General features: G+C 42.6%; 1 protein-coding gene across 3 annotated transcripts in view; it reads left to right on the top strand.

Moving 5' to 3' along the window:
- The window catches only part of ppip5k1b (diphosphoinositol pentakisphosphate kinase 1b), a 64,541-nt gene that overhangs the window by 5,385 nt on the left and 44,599 nt on the right, over positions 1–14,557 (top strand). For all 3 annotated transcript variants that reach the window (XM_034149121.1, XM_034149123.1, XM_034149122.1), the window contains exons 2-3: positions 10,427–10,973; positions 13,487–13,682. In XM_034149121.1, coding sequence (XP_034005012.1) covers positions 10,701–10,973; positions 13,487–13,682 — 469 coding nt within the window. In that variant the 5' untranslated portion in view covers positions 10,427–10,700. The remainder of the gene's footprint in view (positions 1–10,426; positions 10,974–13,486; positions 13,683–14,557) is intronic.

A 14,557-nucleotide genomic window follows, 5' to 3' on the forward strand; every position in this document is an offset into this window, starting at 1 on the left:
GAGTTCCTTCACGTGTTTTCTGTGCAGAAATGCTTTGGTTGTGCAAGCCAACTGTTGCATCAGGTTAAGAAGCTGGATGTGGAGGGACACACTTGATCTAGCTTTGGAATGCCTGTTGAATGTACTTCTTAATTTCTTGGAAACGACATTGGAGACGGTGTTTGGAAGTGATATTAACCTTCATTCACGGGCAACAGCTCTGGTGGACATTCACAGTCCTGCAGGATGTCAATGGCACGCAAATAAAAAACTTTTCAGGGTTTTATTTTGACCGGCCCGAAGCACACCTTATGATGCTGTTCAATCAACATCTTGATATGCCATACCTGTCAAAGGATAGAATATCTTGGATGACTTTTTAACAACTGTGTCAATCAATCAATCAAAGTTTATTTATATCGCCCAATATCACACATTTACATTTTTCTATGGGGACTTTACAGTTTACAGTGTTTCCCCTAGGATGGAGTCATAGCAGCGGTGCTAAGGCACGTGGGCCCAGCATAATGTGAGCGCGGAGCGTGTGGAATTTTTTTGTCTGCAAGCCCAAGAAAGGCTCTTGAGGCCTAGTAACAGGGCCGGTTCTAGCCAATTTGCCGCCCAAGGCGAGATTTTAGGCGAGATTTTAGGTGAGATTTTAGGCGAGATTTTATATATAAAGAATAAATGAAAAATCTCTGCAAAAGACAAATACACTACAAAAACAGAAACTTATTGACATAGATTACCTATGTCAATAAGTTTCTGTTTTTGTTTTTGTAGTGTATTTGTCTTTTGCAGAGATTTTTCATTTCATATGTCAAAATTGCTTCAAATGTATTCAGTATTGTATGAACATGTTTTAATTGGGGGGTGGACGTCACATCCTCTAGGGGGGTCCGGGGGTCGGCCCCCCCGGGAAGATTATTTTGAACATTTTAAAGTAAAATGCTTCAATCTGGTGCACTTTGAGCAGAATTACTAGAGACCTGATCTAGGGGGCACAACTCTAAAACACCCATATGAAAAAGATCGGTTTACATTTTAATAATCAAATAAGTATGTGAACATAACCTACCATTGCCAATAACATTTAAATGTAACTTATTTTATTTTTGTTGTTCATTTATATCTTATTTTACCTTAACATTTATTTATTTATGCATATTTTTGTATCTCTCCAACTTTAAACGATATTTTTGGTTACTGTCCTATAGTATACATTGGAATGATTTCAAACCTGTTTTTATTCATCCTTATAATTATAAAGGAGTGCCTTGGAAATATGTGTTTACATAATTTGTAAACACATATTTGTTTGAGACCCACTGAGATAACTTAGACTAAAATGAACTATCTAAACCCTCAGAGAGTCCTTTACCTCACTGAGCCTCTCAGTCTGACAGGAGAGCTCTCCTCCACCCTGGTTGTAGAAACATCTACTTCTTATATCCGTTAGCGCAGCTAGCACCAGATTCTAATGACAACAGCGCCGGTACCGGTGCGCCCTCTCTCTCTCCCGCGCTCGCTCTCTCGCTCCCACGCTCGCACTTTGGCTGTGAGCTGCGGGCGCCTGATAAGCCAACATCCCCCACTTTCATCACTTACAGCGCCCATCGTACAGGGCAAATGAAAAGTGTAACCGGGGTGAAAAGGGTGTTACATTTACTTAATTATGAATGTTGTTACATCAAGGCTGAAAATTAGGATGAGCACCAACGGTCAAAAATGTTTTTTCCCCTCCCAGAGCTACCAGCGCAGCGCCCCCCAGATCTGGCGCCCTAGGCGACCGCCTATGTCGCCTATGCCAAAAATCGGCCCTGCCTAGTACATACAGTGGCAATGTCTCAAGATTTTGCAAAAATACACCTTTATTGAACATACAGTAACACAAATACTACAAATCCACATAACAAATAATCAAAAATGAAAAAGTTATTATTATTTTAATTAAAAAAAAAGAAGTATTTAAATATATAAAAATATTTGTATATAGGGGAAACACTGGTTTATACAGAATATAATACGGTCAGTGTTTGATGGGAAACACGATCCTCCATCTGTTTCTGGAGGCTTTTCCCCTGGACTCAGCTGTTAGATGTGGGGTCAGGTTGGTGCTGGTGGTGTTTGATGGGGGTGTGAGACTATTCTGATGAGCGACACATGAACCAGCTTTGGCTTCATCCACCGTGTGTGTGAACTTCCTGCAGCAGCAAGTTTCTTCCACTTCTTGGTTGTCTACACTTCACACCTTGCTCTTGGACTTTGGCTCAGTTGGGGAATGACATCTTATGTAACAGCCTTAGTTCTTTTCTGCTATCGGATCAGATAACGGATAAGCATTGAGTGACCGCACACACACCCCTAATATTAAAGGACTTGTGTTGCAAGTGCTATTTGGCAGCTGTTAACTGTTGGGTTTCTGGAACAAGATGATCAGAGAAATGACATCAAGATCCATTGTTTTGGAGTTTGTTATGATAGATTGGTTTTAGGTCACATAGTGTATCCTTGCGTACAAGAACAGTCATACAACAATCCTGGAACAAATACTACTTTCATGAAGGTTGTAACTGTTCAGTTTTTGTTGTAAATGGTTCATAGAGTTGTTGATTTAACTAGGGATGCTCCGATCGATCGGTCACCGATCGAGATCTGCCGATACTCACTCTCTACCGATCGATCGGTGCTCTCTAAACATGCCGATCGCGAGGGCCGATCGCATGACGTAAAATACATGACACTTTTCTCTGTACGCGGCAAAACAAGCTCGCCAAAATGGCTTCACCGGTCTGGCATTATTTTAAGGTGTCCGAAAAAGACAGTAAAATAGCGGTATGCAACGTGTGTGTGAAGCAGAAATCCTGCAGCTCCACCCGCTGTAATGGACCGGTGAGCGGAGCAACACACAAGAGTTAGATCTAACACACTTAGCTATTTGATCTACCTCTGGAACAAGCTAAACTAGTTATAAATATGTTTATTCTTCACTGTCGGCCTCACACATTACTGGATCAGCGAGCTGCATGAGACGATACTGACGGGCTGTCAGGAAAGGGAGAGAGGGGGAGAGAGAGAGAGGGAGAGAGAGGGAGAGAGAGGGAGAGAGAGGAAAAGAGAGCGCTTGCTCATTTCTCCCGTGGTATTATCCAAAGTGAATGTAAACTTGAATAATATACATAATTTAAATAATAATAGTTATAAAAATGAAATAAAGTTATGATGTGGAATAGTGCAGTATGAGTCTATATACAAGTTATTGGAATGATATATATATATTAGGTATTAGATACATACTACTGAGTAGCAGTTGAATGTTTGATGTTGTTTCAACAGTTCAATTTTTTAACAGTCTCACTGCCCGCGGGAAGAAACTGTCTCCGAATCTTCTTGTCCTTGCCAGGATGCTGCGGTAACGTCTGCCAGACGGCAACAGAAAGAACAGTTTGTGGCTGGGGTGATGGGGGTCTTTGATAATCCGTAGTGATTTCTTCCTGAGCCGCTGGAAGTAAAGGTCCTCCATGGATGGCAGCTCCGTCCTGGTGATGTGCTGTGCAGTTTTCACCACCCTCTGTAAAGCCTTACGATCGAGGTCGGTGCAGCTGCCGTACCAGGCCGGCATGCTGCCAGTGAGGATACTCTCTATCGTGCACCTGTAGAAGTTGCAGAGTATCCTGGGATCCATTTTGAACCTCCTCAACCTGCGGAGGAAGAAGAGCCGCTGTCGAGCTTTCTTGGTGATGGTGGTGGTGTGAAGAGACCATGTCAGGTCCTCAGTGATGTGGACCCCAAGGAACCTGAAGCTTTTGACTCTCTCCACCGTAGTCCCATTGATGGCGATGGGGGCGTGTCCCTCTCCCTGCTGCTTCCTGTAGTCCACAATCAGCTCCTTTGTTTTGCTGATGTTGAGATGGAGGTTGTTATCCTGGCACCAAGATGTCAGGTTTTCGACCTCCTCTCTGTACGCCGTCTCGTCATCGTCTGTGATCTGGCCGATGACGGTCGTGTCATCAGCAAACTTCACAATGGTGTTGGAGCTGTGTGTGGCCACGCAGTCGTGGGTGAACAGGGAGTAGAGGAGAGGGCTGAGCACGCAGCCTTGAGGGGCACCGGTGTTGAGGATCAGGGTGGAGGATGTGATATTTCCCACCCGCACTGCCTGGGGGGGTCTGCCCGTCAGGAAGTTCAGGATCCAGTCACAGAGGGCGCTGTTGAGCCCGAGGTCTCTGAGCTTGATGGCCAGCTTGGAGGGCACAATGGTGTTGAATGCTGAACTGTAGTCAATGAACAGCATTCTCACATATGTGTTCCTGTTCTTCGGGTCCAGGTGTGAGAGGGCAGTGTGGAGGGTGAGGGCTATGGCGTCGTCTGTGGACCTGTTTGCTCTGTTGGCAAACTGCAGGGGGTCCAGAGATTCAGGGAGGGAGGAGGTGATGAATAATTTGACTAACCGCTCAAAGCACTTCATTATGATGGAGGTGAGTGCTACTGGGCGGTAGTCGTTGGGGCAGGGTGATGATTGTCTTTTGGGGACAGGAATGATGGTGGAGTGTTTAAAACATGTGGGGACTACAGACTGCAGCAGGGACCTGTTGAAGATGTCTGTGAACACCTCTGCCAGCTGAACTGCACACACCCTGAGAACACGGCCAGGGATGCCATCAGGTCCAGGAGCCTTGTGTGGGTTAACCCTTTTAAAGGATTTACACACATCTGCCCTATTTAAAACAAAAGGGCAGTGTAGCTCCTGGTCCCTCTGTACCTCCACAGCCTGGCTGCTCTCAAAGCGTGCAAAAAAAACTGTTTAGCTCATCTGGGAGAGATGCGCACGCAGACACTCCCGCAGCACCCCCCGCTGCTCCTTTGTAGTCAGTCATTGTCCTTAGTCCCGCCCACATATTCCTAGTGTTACAGCCTTTGAAGTCAGATTCCACCTTGTCTTTGTACTGTCTCTTTGCATTTTGAATTGCTCTCCGGAGATCATACCTAGACTTCCTGTACTCCTCCAAATCTCCCGCTGTGTGCGCGAGAGTGCGCGCTTTCAGTTTGCCGCGCACCTCACCGTTTACCCAGGGCTTTTGATTTGGGAATGTCCGTACAGAAACCTTCGGTACCACGTCATCGATGCATTCCCAATGTAGCAGATGACAGTGTCCGTGTGTGATGTTATTGTCTCAAACACACTCCAATCCGTAGATGCAAAGCAATCCTGCAGTGCTGAATCTGACTCCTCGCTCCATCGCTGTACTGTCCTTGTTATCGGTCTGTCCCTTTTAAGTTTCTGCTTGTACGCAGGCAACAACAGTAGTGAGATATGGTCTGATTTGCCGAAGGGAGGGCGAGGGAGAGCCTTATATCCATTCCGGAAAGGGGAATAAACATGGTCCAGTATGTTTCCCCGCGCGTCGGGAAGTTGATGTGTTGGTAATATTTTGGCAAAACCTTCTTCATGTTGGCGGTGTTGAAATCTCCGGCCACAACGAACGCCGCATCTGGCCGGTGAAGTCTCGGTTTTATCAATAAACCCAAACAGCTGATCGAGTGCCGTGTTGTTGTCGGCGAGTGGCTGCGGCGGGATATACACTGCTGTTATCACAACAGATGTGAATTCCCTCGGCAGATGGAAGGCCCGACATGAGATCATGAGGTGCTCTAGATGTGCGGAACAGTCCGATGAAATAATCTTCACATCTGAGCACCAGTTGTTGTTAGTCATTACACACACCGCCTCCCTTACTTTTCCCCGAGTTAGCAGTCCGGTCCTGACAAAAATAGAGAATCCGTCAGGGACAATAGCGGAGTCCGGGATAGCGGGGTTGAGCCAAGTCTCAGTGAGAATTAACACGTTACAGTTCTTAATGTCCCGTTGAAAAGCAATCCGGCTTCTGAGTTCATCTAGCTTATTTTCAATGGATTGAACATTAGCCAGAAGAATACTCGGAAGAGGGGGTCGATTCTCTCGTTTTCTCAGTCTGACCAGCAACCCGGCCCGGCATCCCCGCTTTGTCTTCTTCTTGCGTCTCTCAGGTAGAACAGCAACAGGTAGCCATGGTGAATCTCCATTGTTTGTCGGAGGGTTATTATTGTCCACGAAGTTTCGCAATTGGAAAGTTCCTCTCTGCTATATTGTATGGCAGAGTAGGTGCGGTCGGCTAGCATGTTGCGAACCATGTTAAAAGAATTAAGTTGATTGTTGTTTGGAAGCTCCAGTGAATGAGCCCCATTAACTGAGTTTTAAACATCACTTTAAATGGAAGATTTAAAGTGATGTTTAAATCTTCCATTTAGGCCCCGCCCACTCGATCGGATCGGCGATCGGTATCGGCAGATACTGATTCCGGCGATCGGCGATCGGCCCCAAAATTGGCGATCGGAGCATCCCTAGATTTAACTGTGTGATAACTGTACAGTTTGTGTTGCTGTTAGACATGCTAGCGCTGCAACAATAAGACAACTAATGGGTTTGAGGAATCAACAGAAAAATGTAATCTATTTTCCAACTTTTAATACTCGATCATTTGTTTAAGTGCGTTTTTATGTCTGTTAATTATTATGATTATAAGGTTTCTTTGTTTTATAACGTATAATTAAACTGAATACATGAGAAAACATTTGTTAGTTGCCGCCCTACATTATAGTGAGAAGTGTTTTATAATTGTTATCTACTCTACTTATACTAAAGTGTTTCTGGAGCTTGAGTTTAATATGGGTAAAGTGCCTTATATTGTTTAATCTGATCCTGTAGTATGAGGAGTAATGTATCAGTAATGTATAACACACACCCTTAGCAATACAACACATAATCAGAATATGTTCACACAGTAAAACAGCAACAAAAACGTATATATAAAAACACATTTCAATTGTTTGTGTTGAGAAGAAGCCAGTAAGCCGCATTAAGACGATTGAAACTGTTGTTTATCAGACTGTGATCACACAGTAAAGACAATAACAACAAACAGCAGCTGTCTTTGTTCCACTTCCCAGACATGTGGGAATTCAAGTTTCAAAGTTTTTTTTTGTCATATGCACAAAGCAGCTACAGTGTAGAAATGGCAATGAAAATCTTCTGACCTGAGCTCCTCCAACAATCCAACATATATATAATAAAATAACAATCAAAACCAATTCCTGGAAAAACTCAAGTGTTGTTAGAGTGTCAGAAATGTACTTATAATTTCATAATTACAAAAAATATGACTCTATGAGGGGATGTGGAAATGTCTGGAAAGTGAAATGTAAACCAGAGTAATGCGATGCGGCCGGGTATCATGTGCTTCATTAAACTGCTGAACATACAGGAACAATAGAGGAACAATCAGGCTCCTCTTCAGGACCTTTCGTCATGGCAAACAGCGGCAACATTACATGGAGTAGACAATGATGTTGTTGTTGTTTATAATGCTAGTGTTTATGTGTGTAATGGCGCATTTCCACTACAGCGCGGTTTAAGCGTGCCGTGCCCGGCCCGTTTTTGGTTGCGTTTCCACTAGGCGTAGTTCCGGCTAGCGGGTACTTTTTCACAGTTTTCTGGCTCTCCAAAATCGAGGTTCTTTCCGGGCCAACAACCGGCCTGAGTATGCTAAACTAGTGAGAGAATCGCTGGCAACTACAACAAAATGAACATATTTGACCGTGATTTAATTGTAATACACGTTTCAAAATGATGCTGAAGTAACAACATACTGATACCGGTTAGTAAAAACCATGAATTAATGCTTTGACAAGTCTGCAGACAGACGGCAGGCAAAAAACCTTTTAAAATCCGTGTTTTCTAAATGGAGATCGGCTAAGCTAACGTTGTATATGCTCCGACCGTCCACACTCACAACAACGGCCCTACAGACATAAATAAAGCAGCGACTGTATTCACCATGACACAGGCAGTCTGTGGTTTGTACTTGTTTCACTTTTGTCTAGTTTCTGAACAGATATGAGGAGCTGTGAGCTCTGAGGGCTAACAGCTAACGGCTGATGTTGGTTTTGTGGTTTGCATTGAAGATGACGTCACGGCTCCGCCTACACTGCGTTACTATAGTTACTGCCCCAGTTCCTAAACTGTAATGGAAACGCAGCATGAAGTGAGCCTGGCCTACCAAGGCCTAACTATACCGTACTAAGCCGTGCGAGGCCCTGCAGTGGAAATGCGCCATTAGTGTCTTACCTAGAAGACCCGGGCCACAACATCTGAATAAAAGCTACGGCCTTAAGGACATTTGGGAATGATGTCCACACTTTAATTTCTACTTGCAGACTTAAAAATACATTTTTTTTATCAAAACTTCAAAAGCTTAATAATGCCTTTTTAAAAGGGACACAACAAAGGGACCTTTGGAAGTGACACCTCACCTCTAAATCACGGCTGTTACATTGGATTTGACTGTAAATTGGGGTCAGTTGTATGATAAATGTGTGTTGTTGCTCACTCTCAACAGATTCCTGAATTTCACATGATTAAAAATAATTGGTTTGAAGACGTTCCACCTTCTGGATCCTCTACTTACTTTTTTGAAACTGACAGGGTGTAATCTGGGGCCTCATTTATAACGCCTTGCGTAGGATTGACGTAGGAAGGTTGCTTACGTAGTACAAAGCACAAAAATAGGTACATACATTTTCCGCCATTTTCCGATTCACAAAACATTGCGTACCGGCGAGGGAAGTGCGTACGGCACTCCCTACGCCTGTTTCCCTTGATAAATCACAATCGACTCGTAACGCCCATATTTGCCTATACATAGTCAAAGAAACGCCCATTCATTCATTCATTTTGACTGACTGCATGAAGAAGATCGCAGGAAATTACGATAGAACAGCTAAAAAAGACATCTCACACCGTGTCAGATTTTGGTTATTGTGGGGAGGTCGAGATAAATCATATTGTTTGGTGGATGCAGTTTGAACCAGAGTAGCAGCATGGAGGTCGGATCGTCACCAAAATAAATAAATAAGTGGTCCGAAAAAAGTTAATGACAAAACAAATACACATAACCTTCCTCAGGCAGTGTGTTTGTCCCGGGGACAGGAGACACCCCCTTGATGAGAAACTGTAAGAAATGATGGGGGAATCCCTCCGGAGTGGAGTCATGACGACTGGATCTGAATTATTTTGTTGTATTTGGTGGTTTGTGTTCCAGCTGTCGATCAGCAACTATATATCCATAATCCACCAGTTAAAGGAAATACAACTAATGGATTGTGTTATATTAGCTGTACAATTTACCACATATGGTGTTCTTAGTTTCCATACCTCCTGTGTTTTACGAGCGACTTATCAAGTCTTGGCAAACGGCATAAAACACGATTAAACGTGATAGTATATAAAACCATGCTCGTATCTACAACCTATAGAAATGCAAAACGGCGTCAGTTTAGACGTAATTCTGTCCTCCTGTTTACCGCATCATTTATGAGAAAACATTTCATAACATTAACACAACATATTCGAGGTGGTTTTAAATAGCATATCCGTATTTATTTATTTCTCCAAGTTATGTTTTTGTGTGCACTGAGGAGTCTCAAACAGGCGTTTGTTTAATCATTTTATGATTGGCTTTAATCAATGTTTGAAAATGAATTCTTCATATTTGATAAATGAGAGGTAACATTTTATTTATGGTATTATTTCCACATATTTCTCTCCATTCTTCCTTCTGCCAACGGTGTCGCAGTTTCTCGTCTCTCCCGTTTGTGTGCTTAGTGCGTACGCATGGGTTAGAGTTTGCGTGGAGGACAGCACATTTTCCCGTCAAGTTAGTATTTTATAAATCGCAAACATTGCGTAGAAACTGGCGTACGCCATTTTTTGAGCGTATATCCCTTTATAAATGAGGCCCCTGATCATATCTTTTGTAGTTTTCTACCGAAGAGAGTGCCTTGCATGCCTGTAAGATTCTTTACTCTGGATTAATGCGTGCGAGAGCTGCCATCATCAATACATTTCCCACATGTCAGCAAAATACCAGAGATTCTTTTGAGCCCAAATCCTGACTCATGTCTTAAGTAACATTTTTTTTAAGTGTTGCATAATGGGTTTCCTCAGAAATTAATATTCTTCTTCTTTTCTTTTGCCTGATCTTACAACCCTGATGTTTATTTCACAAATGTTGGATGTAGCAACACCACAGCAACCAGTGCTCTGGTTATTCAGTATACTTATTGACTTTGATTGAACTAGTGAGTGTCTCTACAATTGCATAAGTCTTGCTTAATTTATCAAGTTTCCATCTTTTGTTTAAACGGTAAGAGTAAGATTTGTTTTACTTGACTAACTCTCATTCTCTTGATTTTAGTCCGCAACACTAACTTTCTTCACGCAGAAGCAGCACTTTAGAACATGGTTTTACCAAATATGTTCTTATATCTCTTGTAAATATGTATTTCAGCACAAAAAGTAAAGAAAAAATGACAGAATATTTGCTCAATTTCTTTCATTTTTTTTCCCTAGGGCAAGAGAAATGGTGCCCAGATGTTGACTCGGAGCAGCAACCAGGATCTTGACTTTCTACGTCAGTACGCCTTCTCTCTTCAACCTCAACACAAACTGTAGCAGCACAGACACACGTAGCTGTTATCACAAACTCCAACAGACACTCCACTTTATCACGGGGCTCCCAGACGCCGGTCATATAGTGACGGTCATACACTGATACCGGGCTACTTCCTGCTTTGCTATCTGGGGAGGAGCCACCTGAAGCAGCCATGTTTTATAGAAGTATGTGATGTCCAGGACCTGTGACGGAGCAGGTGTAGTGGCAGGAGAAGGAGAAGGAGAAGGAGCAGGAGAAGGAGAAGGAGAAGGAGCAGGAGAAGGAGAAGGAGAAGGAGAAGGAGAAGGAGAAAGAGAAGCATTAGAACGGGGGCGGAGCCACAGAGACGTTCCTCGGTTTGTGATTGGCTGTGGGGATGACGAGCAGGACATGGGTCAAATGGAGGCAGGCATGAAGAACGAGATGTTTCGAGAAGAGGATATGGAAGGCGATGACGACGAGTCGGTAGGTGTTAAAGAAATACTACACCTACAAAATGATTTGTTTAAAAAGAATCACCCTATGCTATCCTGAATCATCTTGAAAACAGAAATGAATATAAAGATAAATGGAGGCCAAGTTTACAGTAACAACATTAAAACATCTGTTAACGAACTCATACACAACTTGTGCAGTATGATACTCAGTCTTAGTTATCCACAGATTAGCTCAATACCTCACAAACATGTATTTTTGCTAAATTACTATCTGAGAATGCTTTTTCACAAACTGTCTCCCGATAGTCAAACTACTTATCTGTGCGAGTTCAAAGTAGAAAGACAGAGTGAGTTACTGATACACTTTGCCCATGAGATATTCCTCTCATTCAAGTTTACAGAAAGCTGGTGTAGAAGCTGTGTCTTTGCAAATAGACTAAGTAAAAATATCATGTTTTTTGTTCCTTTTTGAAACGTTTTGATTGGGAAATATCACAAAACTTCATATTATTGTACCTAAAATTAGAGACCATGTGTTGTATGAAAATGACCTAATGTAACTAAAGTGTTCATGTGAAAAAATATGATTTAATGTCGGGAACAGGAAGCCAAAGTCTAGGTCATTTCTGGGCAGTAGGACATTATCAAGCCTGGAAATTATAAAGAGGAATGTTTTTATTAGGAACGGAAAATAAATGGAGACACAAATATACAACGGTTGGCGTGAGAACAATGCAGAAGATAAACATCTTTAAAGCATCTGGTCTGTTGTGTAGTCCTTTAGCTATAAAAGGACTTTATGGTAGTGCTCTGTTAGCGGCTCGCTTACTTGTTATGATTTCTATGTCTCAGTCAGTATTTGTCTCTGTTTCACGATCTGATCGTCTTTATCTAGAGAGCGTTTTACAGGAAGCAGCTCAGTACGTCCATACTTTTCCTTTCAACTACACTACTGTGGCACATCAGCAAAAAGGCTCTTACTTACGTATTAGTGTAGGAATCAATCTACACACAACTTTAAGTGTTTTCTGAAGAATAAGATTCTCTATATGCAATAATGTTTTAGTTTAGATAATCAAATCAAATCAAATCAAGTTTTATTTATAAAGCACATTTAAAAGTGATTTTTGGTCGAGCCAAAGTGCTGTACATGTAATAAAAACACATTACTACAATCACAATAAAAGACAATAAATTACAACAGATATGTAAAAAACACAGGGAAAAGTCAGGAGTCGTGCTCCGCTCTGACTAGAAGGCCAGGGATGATATAATGTTTGCTTTATGAGCCTGCTGAATGTTTTTCCATTCAACAGTGCAATACATTATTTGGCGTTAAGCAAACTGAGGTATTGATGAGGTCGACTACATTTGATCAATAAAGCCCAATATTACAAATCACAATTTTTCCACATTGTCTTTAATCCCCAAATGTACATGTAAAGGCCCGGACACACCAACCCGATTTTGGCCGTCGATAGATGTCTTGCCGTCGATGAGCGTCCTGTCGCCCTACTCAGATTGGTGTGTCCTGCACCGTCGTGTCTTTTCGACCGTGCCGACACCTTCCGCCGGCTGTCGGCCAAAGAAAACTTTCTGATTGGCTGTTCAGCTTAGCGAATCAGTGCATGAGAAGCGAAACGGAAGTGAGGGACCCAAACAAACTATTAAGAAGGCAAATCTGAGATTTCATTTAACTCCAGCTCTCGACACAGGTTCGGGAAAGCCCCATGAGCTTCTCGCTGTAGAGTGAAAATGGAACGCACACGCTATTTGTTGTTTGTTTATATCACGCAGTCTGTTCTTCTTCTCTCGGTGTATCAAGCAGTCTGTCTTCAGGTTGTTGCCTCTTTTGACGAATACACACTACCGCCGCCTGCTGGTAAGGAGAGTTATTGCCACTCACGCATGCGCAGTTCGTACGTGCTTCTTGGCCGTCGGCTGAAGTCTTAGCGGTGTGTTCCAGTGCGACTGTTGGCCAAGACGCAGGAGACGTGAGGCGACACAACAGTCGTGTCCGTCGGGACGTGTTCTTTGGTGTCAGTTTGGTGTGTCAGGGCCTGTAGATGTTGAGGGTTTAGGTGCCAAATTTGTATCTGCAGGTCAAATGACACCCTATGATCTAAAAAGACTTGTGACGTTTAAATCCTTTATCATGAAAGGCTATACATGAATACGAGAATAAGCCTGTCAAGCGCACTAATCAAAAAACCCTCTTTGACATCTCACAATATAACCAGTAGGTCCAATACATTTTCAAAATCCACTGGGAGTCACATCCTGATGTTAAGTTTGGTTTAGTTTATTTGTTTATAGTGTCGTGGACAGTCCCCATTCATCAACTGTCACTGGCAGCTTTAGCCAACATTGCTAATTTCCAGCTGTTGTCCAGAAGATAATGGACACCCTTAAAATCACAATACATCAACAGTTATAAAAAAAGGATGAAAGACAAGTATCTGTGCTCCTCTGCTGTTTTTACATTAAACTAAACTTGCCGTTGCATTGTCCCATTTTTCTGTCTTCCCCGTCCTCCTTCAGCCACCGGAGCGACAGATCTTGGTCGGCATCTGTGCCATGGTGAAGAAATCCAAATCAAAGCCGATGACTCAGATCCTGGAGCGGCTTTGTAAGTTTGACTACATCGACATGGTCATCTTTCCAGAGGAGGTGATCCTGGAGGAGCCGGTGGAGAACTGGCCGCTCTGCGACTGCCTCATCTCCTTCCACTCCAAAGGTAAACATCTACCAACTAATGTCAAAAAAACATCCTGTTGAACGATGAGAAACACTAAGGGAGATGGAGGGGAAATGCTCAGGAGAGGTTTTGTAGCTTCAGAGCGGACGCTAACTCACAATCAGATTGTCACTACAAGATTTAATCGGCCAAAATAAGTCAATGCTGATATTAGAAAATGTGCTAAAATAATCATCTTTATTTGAGTTTTTTCTCAGTTTAGTAGCTATTGTGTCAACAGAGAAAGACAAAAGAGAAGTAGTGGGGTTTTGACATTCGTACATACAGTAGCTACAGTGTAGATATGTCAATGGAAATCTTAGGTCGCAGGCTCCTCCAACAGTGCAACACAATAAAACAGATAAAATAGTGCAAGTAAAAAAAAACGTAGATACTACAGGGTGTCCGCGGGGTCTTAAAAAGTATTGAAAGTTGATAAATCAATTTAGCGAAAATTAAGGCTATTAAAAAGTATTAAACGGCATTTTCCAAGGTATTACATTTTGTAGCTTGTTTTCAATAAGTATGTAAATGGTCCAAAGAGGTTGTATTCTACAGTCTGCCTGAATGTAATCATTGCGTAGGTGTGTAGTGTGATTCTGTGTAGTTTATTTATGGCATCCCGTTGGGTTTGACGTCATCTGAACAGGACATCGCACGCTCACTGCTTGATAGCGCGCGAAGGTCCGTTTACGCCGGTTGTTAAACAACATCGTTATGGGGAAATGCAAGTTTGCGTCCAAATGGTTGGAAGATAAGGAGGAAGGACAATCAATACTGTATATAGTCAATGTGAGGTAAAGTGTGTCGCCAAGGTAACCGGTTAAAACTCGAAGTGGCGATGAGGTCTTAAAATGTATGGAAAGGGTCTTAAA

The sequence above is a fragment of the Trematomus bernacchii genome, unplaced genomic scaffold (genome assembly GCF_902827165.1).
Source record: "Trematomus bernacchii unplaced genomic scaffold, fTreBer1.1, whole genome shotgun sequence".
Classification (NCBI taxonomy): Eukaryota; Metazoa; Chordata; class Actinopteri; order Perciformes; family Nototheniidae; genus Trematomus; species Trematomus bernacchii.